The sequence below is a fragment of the Rutidosis leptorrhynchoides genome, chromosome 4 (genome assembly GCF_046630445.1).
Source record: "Rutidosis leptorrhynchoides isolate AG116_Rl617_1_P2 chromosome 4, CSIRO_AGI_Rlap_v1, whole genome shotgun sequence".
Taxonomy (NCBI): Eukaryota; Viridiplantae; Streptophyta; class Magnoliopsida; order Asterales; family Asteraceae; genus Rutidosis; species Rutidosis leptorrhynchoides.
The window spans coordinates 48,478,200-48,496,452 of NC_092336.1; the positions used below are offsets into that span (position 1 = coordinate 48,478,200).

Genomic DNA, 18,253 nt, shown 5'->3' on the forward strand with positions numbered 1-18,253 from the left:
TGTCGACAAGCTAAAAGTTAAAAAATTGTGAGCTGGATTTTGGGGCCATGCGATCGCATGAGAAATAGGCATAAAACCCATGCGATCGCATGGGCATCAGATTCAGAAAACATTATAAAAGCTCGCGAGTTCAGTTTAATAATTCACACACATATATCACTCCCTCTGTAATCTTATTATTATTATTATTATTATTATTATTATTATTATTATTATTATTATTATTATTATTATTATTATTATTAAGATTAATATTATTATTAGTAGTATTAGTAATATACATAAAATATTACGACGAGGCCATGAGCGGGTCACTTTTGAAATGGGTTTTCGAGCGGGATAGAGCTAAGAAAATTATGGGTTATAACTATGGAGGTTCATGGGTATTGTTTGCAAATCAAACCTAGTGTTTATCATCTCTGTTGCGTCTACGTACTTTCCTGCAATATTGAATCACAATATTGATACGTGAGCATTCATATCTTATCTTCTATATATTAATAGTGTATCCATGTCTTGTGCTCGAGTATATATGTTTATGCATGCTTGTATACTAAATTTCGTCGTTAAACAGTTTATAATGAATCACGAATTAAATACATATATTACTAGTAAAAGGTATATGATATACATGTTTTTTGAAAGCTAACGAAAAATCAATAACTTTTCATTTAGATATCAAATAGTTTCGATGAACGGATTAAAAGATATGATCAACTGAATTATGATTGACGTTAATTGAAATTGCTTTTGAATCTGCAATTAAGATTTAAACAACTTGTTTACGAGATTGATAAAATGGATTTTTAAATATTACCAGCCGAGTAAATGAATTCTTATATAAAGCACGTCTCGTTTTGTTGAACTATTGTCAAAATTGACTTTTTGAAACAACTTTGGATAACTTTTATATATCGATCTCGAGCATTAGGATTATGATACACTATGACTAGACCTAGCTTGGTAGACATTTATTGACCAACATATGCTCTTTAGGTTGAGATCTACGAATATTTGGTATTCCGAGTTTCAGTCACATTTTGATGAACGACTTTATATGCTGCTAAGGTGAGTTTCATTTGCTCCCTTTTTAATTGCTTTTGCAATCTATATTTTTGGGCTGAGAATACATGCACTTTATTTTAAACGCAATGGATACAAGTACATACTAAATTCTACACTGATTTTGAACCGAAAATCCCTTAGCTTTGGTAACTAGTAACTGTCGGTTATAAGAACTGGTGGGCGCGAGTAGTAGTATATGGATCCATAGGGCTTGATATCCCCGTCCAAGCTAGAGCACTAGCCTTTTAATGGACGTATGCTATTTGAGAAGCGTACACGTTGGTTTGCGTGTATTATTAAGATGATTATACAAAGGGTATAAATTATATATACGTTAAGTTTAGTTACCAGGGTGCTCAATTTTGTAGAATATTTTGATAAACGTTTCGGATGAAACAACTGAAATCTTGTGATCCACCTTTATATACAGATTATGCGAAACACTAAAACTATGAACTCACCAACCTTTGTGTTGACACTTGTTAGCATGTTTATTCTCAGGTTTCCTAGAAGTCTTCCGCTGTTTGCTTATATGTTAAACAAGCTATGTGCATGGAGTCGTACATGGCATATTTTTCAAGGAAACGTTGCATTCACCAAATCATTATCATGTATCTTATTTTGACTGCATTGTCAATGGAAGTACTATTGTAAACTATTATTTACGGTGATTATCTATATGTAGAAATCATCAAATGTCGAAAACCTTTGATTTAAATATTCATTTATTGTGTGCCTTTTCAAAAGAATGCAATGTTTACAAAACGTATCATATAGAGGTCAAATACCTCGCAATGAAATCAATGAATGATGTATTGTCCATATGGATTTGGAGCGATCGTCACAACTCTGCTTCGAGAGTCGACAAATTTAAGGGCGACTCCTCATTTATAGGCAGTTCAAAGTCACCGCGGTTGAAGTTTCATGACTGTAAGGAGATTAATTTCAACTTTGTGGATTGATAGAAACTTTTTTTATAAAATGCAACGATACATCCATTATAATCGTTTTTTATATGCATTTAGTAATTTTGTATCCATATACGTTTTTGTAAATATATTCGTGTTCAACTTTAAAATTAATATGTTACATACATCTAGAAATAATAAAAATTCGAATAGTCGGGCGATCTCAAACAAATCGGCGGCGGCGTAGCTTTCTTCTCTTTTTCCGGTGATCTTCAGCGGGATCAAACGCCACCTCACCATGGTAGGTAACACCTGAACCATTCCGTTACACGATGGGTGGTTCTCTTTGGAGCGGAGAAACAAAAAACCAGTGTTTTGTAAGATCGACGTCGATATAAACACTAAAAATCGTTCGGAGAATGATATGCAATCATTTTAAGCTACGAATTTTCCAGAATATGTGTGATGACCCAGAAATTTCTGACCAAATTTAAACTTAATCTTTAACGTTTCCGACACGATAAGCAAAGTCTATGAAGTTGAATCTCAAAATTTTAGAACTGTTTCATGTATTCAATTACATTTGACTGCTCTCGACGATTCATGAACAATTATATGTATGTATACATATATATATGTACAAGTAAAAACGACTTTCCTACAGTAAAACACTATTTGCTACAGTAAAAATGACTTTGCTACAGTAAAACACTACTTGCTACAGTAAAACACTATTTGCTACAGTGAAACCGTACTTTGCTACAGTTCTACAGTGGAAACGACTTTGCTACAGTGAAACCGTACTTTGCTACAGTGCTACAACTGTCAAAATTGACTTTTTGAAATAACTTTGGATAAATTTTGTATGTCGATCTCGAGCATTAGGATTATGAAACACTATGACCTGACCTAGCTTAATAGACATTTATTGACCAACATATGTTCTATAGGTTGAGATCTACGGTTATTTGGTAATCCGAGTTTCAGTCACATTTTGGTGAACGACTTTATATGCTGCTAAGGTGAGTTTCATTTGCTCCCTTTTTAATTGCTTTTGCAATCTATATTTTTGGGCTGAGAATACATGCACTTTATTTTAAACGCAATGGATACAAGTACATACTAAATTCAACACTGAGTTTGAACCGAAAATCCCTTAGCTTTGGTAACTAGTAACTGCCAGTTATAAGAACTGGTGGGCGCGAGTAGTAGTATATGGATCCATAGGGCTTGATATCCCCGTCCGAGCTAGAGCACTAGCCTTTTAATGGACGTATGCTATTTGAGAAGCGTACACATAGGTTTGCGTGTATTATTAAGATGATTATACAAAGGGTACAAATTATATATACGTTAAGTTTAGTTACCAGGGTGCTCAATTTCGTAGAATATTTTGATAAACGTTTCTGGATGAAACAACTGAAATCTTGTGATCCATCTTTATGTACAGATTATGCAAAACATTAAAACTATGAACTCACCAACCTTTGTGTTGACACTTGTTAGCATGTTTATTCTCAGGTTCCCTAGAAGTCTTCCGCAGTTTGCTTATATGTTAGACAAGCTATGTGCATAGAGTCTTACATGGCATATTTTTCAAGGAAACGTTGCATTCACCAAATCATCACCATGTATCTTATTTTGACTGCATTATCAACGAAAGTACTATTGTAAACTATTATTTACGGTGATTGTCTATATGTAGAAATCATCAGATGTCGAAAACCTTTAATTTAAATATTCATTTATGGTGTGCCTTTTCAAAAGAATGCAATGTTTACAAAACGTATCATATAGAGGTCATATACCTCACAATGAAATCGATGAATGACGTGTTCGTCCATATGGATTTGGAGCGATCGTCACAGTTGGTATCAGAGCGTTGGTCCTAGCGAACCAGGTCTTGCATGAGTGTGTCTAACTGATAGTTGTTAAGATACATTAGTAAGTCTGGACTTCGACCGTGTCTGCATGTTAAAAGTTTTGCTTATCATTTCTTGTCAGAAATTACCTGCTTATCATTCCTAGTCTAGACACGTTTTATTGCATTGATTGCATAGATAGTGTATAGACAAAAATTCATATCTTAGCGTGTCTGTTACTGTAAACTTTTCCTGACACCTTCCGAAAATTTCTCCGTAATTTACGGGATTTTGGTATTATATATACATTTGTAAATTATGTATTGAAGAGTACCAATCTAAATTCTATAATCTATTTCATATCAAAAATCATCTATCTAATTATACAAGATGGATCCCGTATCTAGTTCAAATTCCTTAAATTCCGACAGCTATTCCGATATGGATATTCACCTGAATTTCGAAGACAGTGTAACCGAAATGGATCAACCAATCAGCCATCACCTATTCTGGATGAATTGAGGATGGGTTCGTAGCCTACTTAACTATTGGAGACAAGAAGAAGGCGATCCCTTCCATCCACCACATTTCCCTCTTGGCGAAGAACTTGAAGCACTTACCGGCGAACCTGTTCGAGACACCATTTTCTCTCTCATTTCCAGAGTATCTCGTCACGATAATATACTATCTCAAATTCTGAATCTTATTCATCCGCTCATCCAAACCGACAATCATCCCGGTGTAGTAGAAGAAGTCAACGATCTTCGCGCTCGGGTAGTGGCTTTGGAGAATATGGTGCAAAGGTTACAAGCACCAGTAGAATCACCGGCATCAACAGTACCACCGAAAACAACACCAACAGTACCATTACCACTATCAACAACATCCACACCGCAATCCTCAACATCACAGTATGTACCTTGAACATCAACGTCATACGCATCGTAGTTACCAAGAAATACCAGCAACAATAACCGATGAAGTATTAACTCATTTCCCCTGAAGAAATTTTATGTATATTTAATATATATGAATTTTGAAATCAAAATAAATCTTTTCGTACTAAGCTATTACGTGTGAATCTTAACTGGTAGGTACTACTCGGTTAGTTCATATTACTAATATGCAATGATGTACATCCTTCCTTAACAACTTAACCATTGTTAACTACAATCTCTGTTTCAACTTAATGAATTCCATTTCATAATAAACCAAGTGTATTATTCAATTACATAATTGATTTTACATTTTTATTTTCGATGTACTCGAAACTTCCCAGAAAACATCATCTGTGCCTTGTAAGGTTCACAAAAATTCCACGAGCATCAACATCCTTCACCGAGGAATAAGAATAAATAATGAAGTATCGATTACATTAGCGAAAGACTCCGCAAAGATTATGTAATCTCTAATGTTTTAGAGATTAATCATTTCTAAGTCAAGCCGAAAATCAAATGAGCTTAATATGATATTAACTCATTAAATCTGTATTAGATCTGAAGAAAATATACATACATATATTTTCATAAAGACGGTAATAAAAATTCTTTTGTACAAAGTATTAATTGTGAAATCTTTAACGGGTAGGTACTACTCGAGAAATATTTAAGTTCGCAATTAATATGTTACACTGTACATTCTTCAATTTTGATTCAAAAATCATTAACTATACTCACTATCTTAACAATGATACACAATCATTTTATACAAATTCAATCACATATTCTGATATCGACGGATCAGAATCCAAGCCATAACTCTGAACCGGTGACATCATTCTTAGATCTCTACATCTTTCAAAGCTATACTTTGACTTCAAAACTATGCAAGATCCTTTAGCATTGTTTTTACCAAAAATAACCTTGCAATTCCTTTTCAAAGTATCCAGTATTATCAACCATTCAACCAGTCAACGACGACCTTTCAGACTTGTAATTTTGGCATATACGTTTTTATTACTGGGGAACCTTTCATGTTCCACCACATTAGCAGTAAATTTACCAACAACTTTATTAATCCTTGACCTTTCGAAAAATCCTTATGCTCATTGAAACCCTATCATGTACTCATCCACATCTTGTAACAATAATTGCTATACCAACTACCGGGAATTAGCAATCAGTATTTTGAATCTCGCAGCATTTTCTACGACAATAGTTATATATAGATAACATCCAACTTCTAGACTTACATACTTCGAATGTGAAGTTTCTAAAAAACATCCCAAACTATGAACTAGTTCTCTGAAATTGGAAAAATGCCGATGAAGCAGAAAAAACTGTAAACGACCTTAACAGTCGAAAGTTTGATGATAAAGAATAGTATGGTAGTAAAGCTGAGAAAAAGAAAAGGTTTGGAACTGAAAAATGGATTGAGCAAACCATGAAGGAGGCTGTGGACAAATCACAAAGACTAAACCTGCCTTTAAAGAATCCAAATGATTCAGTATCAGCTGAAGATATTAATGAATACCTTGCTCCTGACTCTAAACCTTCACAGACAAATCTTCTTCACCATCCGTTGATATTATAAATTCTAAGATATTATCATATCTTTCATTATAAATATCTTCGATATTTCTGAAGATATCTTCATAACTATCATTATCCAAGATTATTTATCTCTTCACGCTATCTGTGTAATATCATAAAAGAAACTGTTTTAGTTTCTAGATTCTGAAAAATTCGAATTTAAAATACAAATGTTTTTGAAGTAGTGTTTGGGAACTGAAGCATGAGTTAGTATAATATAATGACACCTGATCAACGTGATTATATTACAGTAAGTCATGCTGAGTTTCTAATGGAACGTGATAAAGGTTCACAGATCATACCCTCATCATGAACCATGTTACATAACTCTTTCATTCTATATAATCTCTAAAAATATCAAGAAAAGATTTTCTTAATGATTCGATCTTTTTTGAGGTATTCTGGTAATTTGACAAGTCAGATTGTACTATTATAATTTCTTTCTTAGAACATTAGTTATGTTCATCTGAAACTTCATACCTACGAATTCTGGACCACTATCCGCTTGACTTAAGGTCGGGAAGAGATAACGAAAGCATGAAGCTTCAAAATATAATGGAGAATATAAAGCCCGATAATAACCTCGAAATTACAAACCGTGCATATCAATGCGTATAGCAATATAAAGACACGAGAGAATGAAAAATACTATAACCCCAAGGTAATAGTAGAAGAAAATAAATTCCTCTGGTGGCAGATGAAAAAGAAGAATGAAGGATACGATAGCTAGGAAAATATCAAGAATTAGAACTGGATTAAGCATTTTCACAATCTATTGGGATGTATGAAATAAGAAAGAAGATTATAGAAGTGGTGAAAATAAATGAAACGGAATAGGTCAATTTATAGCGAAATATCAGACATAGCAATCGAGGCAGATTACGCATTTAATCAAAGAAAATCCTAATTTCCGCAATTTCTGAAGAATCAAATCTTATATAGATTATGAAGATTTTCTATTCCTTAAATTCCGGAAATCAATCGTTAATACGTCAAAAGTTAAGATGAATCTCTATTCCCTCATTTCACTTTATTACGATAACTTCTCTCATACGCTTCGAGTAATCGGATTGTTTTATTCGTGTTATTCAATGGTGATAAAACTCTATTTATCGACTCATATTCGTTAGGAAAACATTTTTATTGTTAGCCATGACGACCTCACTCAAATTTCGGGACGAAATTTCTTTAACGGGGAGGTACTGTGATGACCCGGAAATTTCTGACCAAATTTAAACTTAATCTTTAACGTTTCTGACACGATAAGCAAAGTCTATGAAGTTGAATCTCAAAATTTTAGAACTGTTTCATGTATTCAATTATATTTGACTGCTCTCGATGATTCATGAACAATTATATGTATGTATACATATATATATGTACAAGTAAAAATGACTTTCCTACAGTAAAACACTATTTGCTACAGTAAAAATGACTTTGCTACAGTAAAACACTATTTGCTACAGTGAAACCGTACTTTGCTACAGTTCTACAGTGAAAACGGCTTTTCTACAGTGAAACCATACTTTGCTACAGTGCTACAGCTGTCAAAATTGACTTTTTGAAACAACTTTGGATAACTTTTGTATGTCGATCTCGAGCATTAGGATTATGATACACTATGACCTGACCTAGCTTAATAGACATTTATTGACCAACATATGTTCTCTAGTTTAAGATCTACGGTTATTTGGTAATCCGAGTTTCAGTCACATTTTGGTGAACGACTTTATATGCTGCTAAGGTGAGTTTCATTTGCTCCCTTTTTAATTGTTTTTGCAATCTATATTTTTGGGCTGAGAATACATGCACTTTATTTTAAACGCAATGGATACAAGTACATACTAAATTCTACACTGAGTTTGAACCGAAAATCCCTTAGCTTTGGTAACTAGTAACTGCCAGTTATAAGAACTGGTGGGCGCGAGTAGTAGTATATGGATCCATAGGGCTTGATATCCCCGTCCGAGCTAGAGCACTAGCCTTTTAACGGACGTATGCTATTTGAAAAGCGTACACATTGGTTTGCGTGTATTATTAAGATTATTATACAAAGGGTACAAATTATATATACGCTAAGTTTAGTTACCAGGGTGCTCAATTTCGTAGAATATTTTGATAAACATTTCTGGATGAAACAACTGAAATCTTGTGATCCACCTTTATGTACAGATTATACAAAACATTAAAACTATGAACTCACCAACCTTTGTGTTGACACTTGTTAGCATGTTTATTCTCAGGTTCCCTAGAAGTCTTTCGCTGTTTGCTTATATGTTAGACAAGCTATGTGCATGGAGTCTTACATGGCATATTTTTCAAGGAAACGTTGCATTCACCAAATCATCACCATGTATCTTATTTTGACTGCATTATCAACGGAAGTACTATTGTAAACTATTATTTACGGTGATTGTCTATATGTAGAAATCTTAAAATGCGAAAACCTTTAATTTAAATATTCATTTATGGTGTGCCTTTTCAAAAGAATGCAATGTTTACAAAACGTATCATATAGAGGTCATATACCTCGCAATGAAATCGATGAATGATGTGTTCGTCCATATGGATTTGGAGCGATCGTCACAATATGTTAGCAATGTTGATCTGAGGAAGGTGTTCGATGGTTATGGGTTTCTCACGAATGTGTACATCGCAAAGAAAAGGGCAAAATCGGGTAAAAGATTTGACTTCGTTAGATTCATGGGTGTACAAAACACGCTAGCTATGGAGAATAGGATGGAAGATGTATGGATCGGCAACTTTCACTTGTATGTGGAAGCATCCAAAGTTGATGCAGTTAAACCTAATTATACGGCTAAGAAAGTGCATGTGCCCAAGTTCGCGAGTGAGCCAAAACCACCTGTTACTGAGTTTAACAGTCCTCCTGAGGTTGATGAAGTTAACGCTGAAAAACCACAGGACGGATCATATGCTGCTGTACTTTCTGGATCTGCTCAGAAAGGTTCGGTTAAGAATATTGTACTTGATGATGCCGATTTGATCTCTGTGAAGCAAAATGATTACGTGATAATGGCAAAGGTAAAAGATATAAGTGCACTTTATACGGTCTATCCTCTTTGTTTAGCTGAAGGATTTAGTGATTTCAAGATCCAATATGTGAATGGATATTGGATTTGGTTGAAGTTCGAAAGTGAGGTAGATGTTATGGCTTTCAAAAATAATTCAAACGTTATGTCGATGTTTGCTTGTGTTAAGGATGCTTCGGAGGACTTTATAGTCGATGAAAGAATCGTTTGGATTAAAATATCTGGGTTACCTACGAGTGCATGGGGTACCAAGGTGTTCAAGAAAGTTGCGTCTTCTTTTGGTCGGTTCTTGTTCTTCGAAGTTAATAATAAAGTTCCTTTATCGTTGAGACACGTATGCATTGCTACGTATGATAAGAGGCCTATATCTACGTCATGTTTGGTCAAAATTGATGGTAAGGATGTCGTTATGTACGGACATGAAGTGGCATCATGGGTGTTTGATAACGACACTACGATTGAGATCAATAATAGTGACAAGAATGATGCGGTTGAGGAAGAGTTACAAAGTTGCTCATCAGCATCTTCGTCTATAGTTGGCTTTAAAAAAAGCTCAAGCTATTTAAAAGAATTCATGGGGTTTGATTTAGGCAAACAATCAGTTACGCGTAGTGAACAGATCCAGGAGGATGGTTTAGTATGTGGCGATGTTACTGATAAACCGTCTACTCAACATGCTGATGAGAAGTCGGATCAGCAAAGCATCGGCGAAGGTTCTAATAGCCAATCTTTTCCTCCTGGTTTCACACAAGAACATAATGAGCGTTCGGGGAAACATATGTCAGGACAATCGGTAACGTGTAATACTCCTTTTATGTTATTTAATCAAGAATCTTTAGCTAATGTACACCAGAGTTTGTTTAGTAGTAGTGACGACATCTTTGGAATAGGTAAACTTCTTGGGTATAACATTGATGGATGTAATGATACCAAGAATCGTGTTAATGAATTAAATAGTTTTAAATTATCAAGAATCGTGTTAATGAGTTAAATAGTTTTAAATGAAGATTATATCCCTTAATAGTTGCGGTTCTGAAGTGTCCGTCAAACGTAAATGGATTAAGGAGTTATGTGTGTTGATGAAAGCTCAATTTTTGGGAATTCAGGAGTCGAAAATGTCCCGGCTTCATATGTTTCGTTTGAGATCTGTATGGGGTAATGTTAATTTTGATTATGCGTTATGTTTATCTCGTGTTTTTTCGGGTGGTATTGTTTCGATATGGGATCCAAATTCATTCTCGAAAAATGAGATTTGGTGCGATGATAATTATGTGATTGTGAAAGGTGTTTGGATTCATGAAAACATCGAGGTGTTCATGGTCAATGTTTACGCTCCTCAATTACTTTCGGATAAAGTTGTGTTATGGGATAAACTTTCATCTTTTTTTTTTTTCATCTCATCCGGGTTATTATATTTTCATGGGTGACTGGAATTCAATTAGATGTAGAGAAGATCGTTGTGGTTCCGAATTTTGTTCCCGTGATACTCAAGTTTTTAATAATTTCATTGAGAGTAATGATTTATATGAGATTCCCCTTGGAGGTGTAAGTTTTACGTACCAAAATAAAGTTAGTAATAAAATGAGTAATTTGGATAGATTTTTTATTTCTCCTAATTTACTAAACGTTGTTGATGATTTTAAGGGTACTGTGTTAGCTCGAGGATACTCGAATCACGCTCCAATTTTTTTATTTCAAGATAAGGTTGATTTCGGGCCAACTTATTTTAAAATATATTATTCATGGTTCGCTAGAGATGATTTTGATTCTACGGTTAGAATAGCTTGGGCCACGGTTAACACGAATCCGAATTTGGATATTATTGCTAAATTTCGACAATTGAAATCGCATTTAAAGGGTTGGATCCAATCGTCCAGATCTTTAGAGGCGTGACGTATGAAACAGATTACTCAACAAATTAATGACATTGATGTGCTCATTGATGAGGGTTCGGCTTCTCCGGAGCATATCGATCTGAGAAACAAATTATTCAATGAACACGAAGAGTTGGCCAAATTTGAGTCTTTTGATATGTTACAAAAATTTAGAGTCAAATGAAACGTTGAGGGTGATGAAAACTCGAAGTTTTTTCATTGTAGCTTAAAACATAAGCGTAGTGTTCAATAGATTCAAGGTCTGATGGTTGATGGAGTGTGGGAAGTCGATCCATGCACTATTAAAAACAAGTTTTTCGAATTCTATAGAAGAAAGTTTGATGTTCATAACTCAGGTGCTTCTTTTGGGTCCATCGAACCTAATTATAAGCATACTGTTGACGAGGCCAATATGTTGGAAATTGATATTGATGATACGGAAATTAAACGAGCTGTATGGGATTGTAGTAGTTCAAAAGCCCTGGGCCCTGACGGTTTTTCTTTTCGTTTCATTAAACATTTTTGGGATATTTTTCATGTTGATATTTGCAGGGATATTCGTTTGTTTTTCTCAAATTTATCTATGCCTCAGGGTGCGAAATCAGCGTTTTTCTCTTTGATTCCGAAGGTGCAGAATCCGGTCCTTATTACTGATTTTCGTCCTATTTCGTTGGTGGGATTCTTTTATAAAATTGTTTCAAAAATTATGACAAATCGGTTGTTATATGTTATTGAAAAACTTATTAGTCTAGTCCAATCGGCTTTTATTGCTGGTCATCAGATTCTAGACGGTCCGATGATGTTGTCTGAGATTATAGCGCGGTATAAGAAATTGAAGAAAAAGATGTTATTATTCAAGGTGGATTTTGAAAAGGCGTACGACTCGGTCAACTGGGACTATCTTATGTTTATGTTATCCTCTTTAGGATTTGGTGAAAAATGGTGCAGTTGGGTGATGGGGTGTCTCAACTATTCTAAAACGTCTGTTCTTTTTATGGAAGTCCCACCCGAGAGTTTGATATTAAAAGGGGCATGCGTCAAGGCGACCCTTTAAGTCCGTTTTTATTTATAATTGTTATGGAAGGTCTTCACTTAGCGTTCAAGCGGGCTATGGAAAATAATCTTATTAGTGGCATTAAAGTTGGGTTGGATAGTATTCGTCTTTCTCACTTTATTTATGCGGATGATGTAATTATTTTGTCGGATTGGAATTTTCTGGAGTTGAATAGAATTCTTGTGATTCTAGAAATTTTCTATTTGGTTTCAGGGTTACGAATTAATGTTTCTAAATCCCTTATTTTCGGTATTGGGTGGAGAGCAACGAGCTTAATGCTTTTGCCACGGCCTCGGGTGCTAGAGTTGGTACATTCCCGACTGATTATCTTGGTATTCCCATTGGAGCCAATATGAAGTTGATTAGAAATTGGGTTTCGTTAATTGAGAAGTTTCGTGTTAAACTTTCATCATGGAAGGCGAGTTTAATTTCGTCAGGTGGGAGATTGACGTTGATCAAATCTGTTATGGGGAGTCTTGGGATTTATTTTTATCGTTTTTCAAATGTCCCGAAAAAGTTTTGGAAACACTTGAAGCAATTCGTGCTAGATTTTTTTGGGGAGGTAATGTTTCAGTTAGAAAGATGGCTTGGATTAAATGGGACCGCATTTTAGCTCCTTTTGATCGTGGAGGTTTAAATGTCGGGAGTCTTAAGGCTTTTAACATTGCTTTACTTTTCAAGTCACTAAACCGAATGATTTATGGGTTAACGTTATAAAATCGATACATGGCACCTGTTTTTCAGCTCTTTTGTCTCGACTGCTTTGGTTTGGAATTCTGTCGTCCAAATTTGTAATAGTTCGGCCGATAAGGGACTCATTCCTGCTGATTGTTTTCGCATGAAAGTAGGGTCAGGTTCCAATATTCGTTTTTGGCTTGATACTTGGTGCGGTGATACGCCTCTCTCGATTAGATTTAATCGTTTGTTTCATTTAGAGATTCATAAGGAAAGTGTTATCGCTGATAAATGGCGAAATGGTATCTGGCAGTGGACTTGGTCTAGAGATCCAGTTGGTCACCGAAATGAGGTGGTGTTCAGGGATCTTTTATCTATGATTGATTCTATTGTTACGAATGATAATGAAGATCGTTGGGAGTTTTCTTTAGCTTCCGATGGTGTATTTTCTGTTAAGATTGCTCGTGTTTATTTGGACCAGGCTTTGCTTCCTTCGTCAACGGTATCCACAAGTTGGTATATTTTTCTTCCACGAAAGGTTAATATTTTTCTTTAGAGGTTACGGTTAGATTCTTTACCGGTTCGTTGGAATCTCTCTGCGAAAGGGTTAGAGATTAATATTATTGTTTGTCCCGTTTGTAATAATGGGGTAGAAACGCAAGATCATGTTTTTTTTCATTGTTCATTGGCTAGGGATGTTTGGCATAAGTTGCGGGTTTGGCTTAATTGTGATATGCCGGTTTTTTCTTCATGGGATACGTTTATTGATTGGCTCGAGGGGGTTCGATTATCAGCTACGAGTAAGAATCGAGTTATTGCTTTCGTGCTTTGGGCTTTATGAAGATTTAGAAATGGTCTCGTTTTTAATGATTATTTTTGTTCTAGAAGTAGTATTTTTGATTGTATTAGATTACTTATTTTTCGTTGGATTAAAAATACGGGTAATCTAGTTTCTAATTGGAACTTATGGCTCGCTATGCCCTTGTAAGTCTTCTCTTAGCGCTTTGCTAGGGAGCGTTTTTGTTTTATTTATATATTGATTCTTTGGCCGTTAAAAAAAAATATGTTACATACATCTACGTTATAACGTTTTTATTGTTTTTAGCCATTGGTTGGTGAATATGAATTGTATTAGGCAAATGTTTAGTCAAGAATGGCGATTATAAGATTTGGGTTGTCGACTACGGGTTGATCCAAACCCATGTAAAAGCCCAACCCAGACATTATTTATTACACAATTTTAAGTGATAGTATATGTTTTCTTTTTTTATTTCTAAATTAAAAAATCATTTCTTTTTATTTTGTGGTGCATTCTTGTTCTTATATGCATACCTGAACAAAATGTCAAAATATTTGTTTAATTTTCACTCATATATACATCACTATTTGTTTTTATAAATAGTAATCGTGACACTTTAAATTATTTCAGTTTACTTGTACTAGTATTATTTTATAAGTTTGACTTTAAAAAGATGGATCGACATGAACACGTTAACTATGCTACATATTCAAATTCACCAACTCCACTCGGTAAAAGTTTAATGTTTGTAAAATACTTTCACTAAAACCCCATATATGGGGCAACGATGACTGAACCTGCTCCAATATTTGGCAAGACTTCCATATATGGACCCGACTTCTAAGGCAACTAGTGCCACTAAGCCAGTGGCTCGTCATTTTTTTTTTTTTGGATTTACTTGGATTTCCGACATGCTATGCGACCTGATTAATCATATGGTAATTATTCAATTTGCGAGCAGTCTAGAGTCATTGTAGGTGAATCTCCTTGATCACAAGGTTTTTATTGTTTCTTGGCGAATTCGAACTCCAAACCTCGTTTTAGTTATGTTTGAGAGGATACATGATAACCACTTCCTTACCACCCTAGTCATATTATTTTATAGGTCATTACTCCCTCCGTTTCATACGATTGTAATGTTTTAACTTTTCACTTTATTTTTCAACTTTGACATTAAATATATTTATTTATTTTATAGAATAGTTAATAAAACTCGTACCAATAAAAAGTACATATAAAACTCAATCCACACATATAATTTTTATCAAATATTATATAACACGAATAAATATACTTAAAGTTAAAAAATAAAAACATTGAAAAGTTAAAACATTATCGTTATTTTAGGAGGGACGGAGTATCAAGTATAAATACTAATGTACTCTGTATTATTTTGGGTCGACGGCTAGTCTCGTAAATACATTAACCAATTACTTTCCATAGGTCTCCTACGCCATCGTTGTTTTTAATGACTTTATTATCGACCAAAATATTTATATTTCGTAAATATGCATATCTCAATTAAATCGATTCATCGAGTATCTATCACTTCCCTTATTCTATTTAAAACATAATTAACAGTGAAAAACTTACTCTACATGAATATATACAAACATAAATCAAATATTTAGATGTTTATAAACAAAATACATTCTATACAATGAAATGTATAGATTTTTACAAACCAAATCCATTAACACGAAACTTGAAATACTAAACAAATTACTGTGATGACAAACATTTTATTCAAGCAATCAAAAAGCAAATTACCAAAAGCAAGAAAACATCATAGACCCACTCTTGTAGACCAAAGCAAGCCAACCCACAAATTAACCATATTTCCTTTTGCTTTTGCATAATCTCATGTTTAATCACATTCTTTTACTTTTTCTTTTTCTTTTTCTTTATCCTCTTCACTCTTTGCATGATATCCCGGAATTTTATCTTTAATTTTCTCAAATATACCTTTCTTCTCGTTCTGCTCATCATCATGTGGCGCCGCTACTACTGGCGCCGATGGAGGAGCAACATATTGCTCCTCCTCAACTTTCTTATGACCGCCAGGCAATTTCTCCTTAATTTTTTCCATAAATCCCTTTTTCTCCTCCGGCTCGGGGGTAGGGATCGGGTGTACCACCTCGGTGGTTGATGGTGGGACTGCTACTTCTTCATATTTCTCGACTGGGACGTATGTGTCTTCCTCAATCTTATGCTCTTCTTTCTTTTCTTTGTGTTCGTCTATCTTTTCCTTCAATGACTTCTTTTTCTTCTTCTTTTCGCCATCCTCGCACTCCTCATCGCTCGACTGTATTAATATTCCAAAGAGGATAAGATATTAGGCATGATCCATTCATTTAAGGAAATTAAACAAACAAAAGCTCAAATTAACATATTAACATAACAATTTTTGGCTAAATCATAAACATCGTCCACAATATTCGCACTGATATGATTCAATTACCAAATAATCAACCAGTCTAGGAGAAAAAATCGAGTAACTCACTGAAAAAAAGCTAGTATAAGCACTTATCTACGCATTTATATGACATTTGAAGGGTACAAAAGCACACAAATAATAATAATAATGATGATAAATCTATTAAATGGAATTGGCTAAATGGATCGAAAACTTACACTGCTGGAACTGGAAACTTGATCATAAGAATTATGCATTTTCTGTAGCAAAGTTTCCTTGTGTTCGGGTTCCGAAACCTGAACTTTCTCTTCGAACTCAGACGAGATCACGTTCTCGCTATTCTCTTCCTTCTTCTTTCCAGTAAAATCGAACAATCCACGATCCGATTGCTCCACGTCGGATGTTGGGGCATCGTGGTAAACAACTTCGTCAGACATGATTAAAGTAAAAGTTGATTGATGAATAACAAAAGAGGAAAGTATGTATATGTATGTGGATGAAAGGATTGAATAATTGTTGAGAGTGTTTTGATATTGAAGTTGTGAAGGGGGGCTTGAATTTATAGGGCCTTGAGGCACGTAGTTGTCGCGATAAAATATATCAAAAAGATTAATATTACAAGTGTCGGTTATATGTCGATGTCGTTAATCCGGGAAAAAAGTAATCGACATTTATACTTATTTAAATGTGTTATGTTTCTAGTGGTTTATAACGACCTTTATGGCTGATTTTAGTAAAGACTTCTTAATATATGTATATATGAATAAAGAATAAAGATAAGATGAAGAAACTTTTTATATTATGAAAGTTAGGTACAAGTTTGAATGTCAAATATTGATACTTTATTTATAATGCAAAGTTTACTGTGCAAATAACTATTCCTCTGCATGCGTAAGTTCTGTATACAAAATTGAAATCCACATAGCCACCTTATCTTGAATTTGTGGTATCATAACACTCCCCCTTTGATGACAATTTTATTAGAGTGCAACTAGTACTGTCTCATTAAAAACCTTGCTAAAGAAAAACCCAGTGGGATAAAAACTTTAGTCAAGGGAAAAAGAGTGCAGTATAGAGTTGACTTCCCCTCAAGTAGATATCGCTGAGTCATCACATCTTTTGAACTTGCCTCATGCCAATATTGTGAACGTGTGTTCTGAAAACAGCGGTTAACAGTGCTTTGGTATAAAGATCAGCAGAGTTGTTGATTGAACGTATCTCATTTTAATCTGGTTGTCTTTTACGAGATCTTGAGTATATGAGAAGAATCTGAGGTTTTCATCTGAAACTGTATCATCTAAATCTTTTATGTACAAGTTTAGCCCCTGTTATTTGTCTACAGTCTCCTTCATGGTTTGCTCAAACCCTTATTTCAATTCCTATTCCCTTTTAGTCTTTTCTGAGCCTTACCAACATACCATTCTTTTCCATCAAACTTATGACCGTTAAAACCGTCTATGGCTTTGGCACCTTGTCGGCATTTATATTTTGTTCTGTCACTTTTGATACTCTTCATTCATTTGTATTATGCAAGCTGCATTATCTTCATATATAGTTGTTGGTGAAGATAGTTGTTGGTCTTTTATAGCGTTCTAGTCCACAAGAATCAGCAATGAGTTGTGTCATTGATCTCAACCAAAAACATTCCCGAGTAGCTTCATGTAATGCAATCACTTCAGCATGATTTGATGATGTTGCAACAAGTGTTTGTTTTGAGAACGCCATGATATTGCAGTATCTCCATTTAGGAATACATATCCAGTTTGAGATTTAGCTTTATGTAGATTTGATGAATGACCTATATATACATAATCAACCAAATCTTGTTTTGAAGCGTTAGAATAAAATAATTTTAAATCAGTAGTTCCTCGAAGGTATCGAAATATCTGCTTGATCCTATTTCAATGTCTTTTTGTAGAGGTTGAGCTGAACCTTGTCAACAAATTAACTGCAAAAGAAATATCAGGTCTTGTACAATTTGTAAAATACATAATAACCCCAATTGCACTAAGATATGAA

General features: G+C 34.4%; 1 protein-coding gene across 1 annotated transcript; it reads right to left on the reverse strand.

Annotated features, from left to right (window-relative positions):
- Positions 1-15,507: 15,507 nt before the first annotated feature.
- On the reverse strand, positions 15,508-16,749 carry LOC139843444 (uncharacterized). Its single transcript, XM_071833521.1, has 2 exons — positions 16,453-16,749; positions 15,508-16,123 (listed from the first exon to the last, which is right to left on the reverse strand). Exons 1-2 carry the CDS (start codon positions 16,669-16,671, stop codon positions 15,686-15,688), a joined length of 657 nt encoding a protein of 218 aa, XP_071689622.1. The 5' UTR covers positions 16,672-16,749; the 3' UTR covers positions 15,508-15,685.
- Positions 16,750-18,253: the final 1,504 nt, after the last annotated feature.

Bases quoted from the DNA above. Each gene is read 5' to 3' on its own strand.
- LOC139843444 (XM_071833521.1), bottom strand. From the start codon at position 16,671: ATGTCTGACGAAGTTGTTTACCACGATGCCCCAACATCCGACGTGGAG. The intron at 16,124-16,452 runs GTAAGTTTTCGA...ATATTAATACAG, and splicing joins AAGTTTCCAGTTCCAGCAGT to TCGAGCGATGAGGAGTGCGA.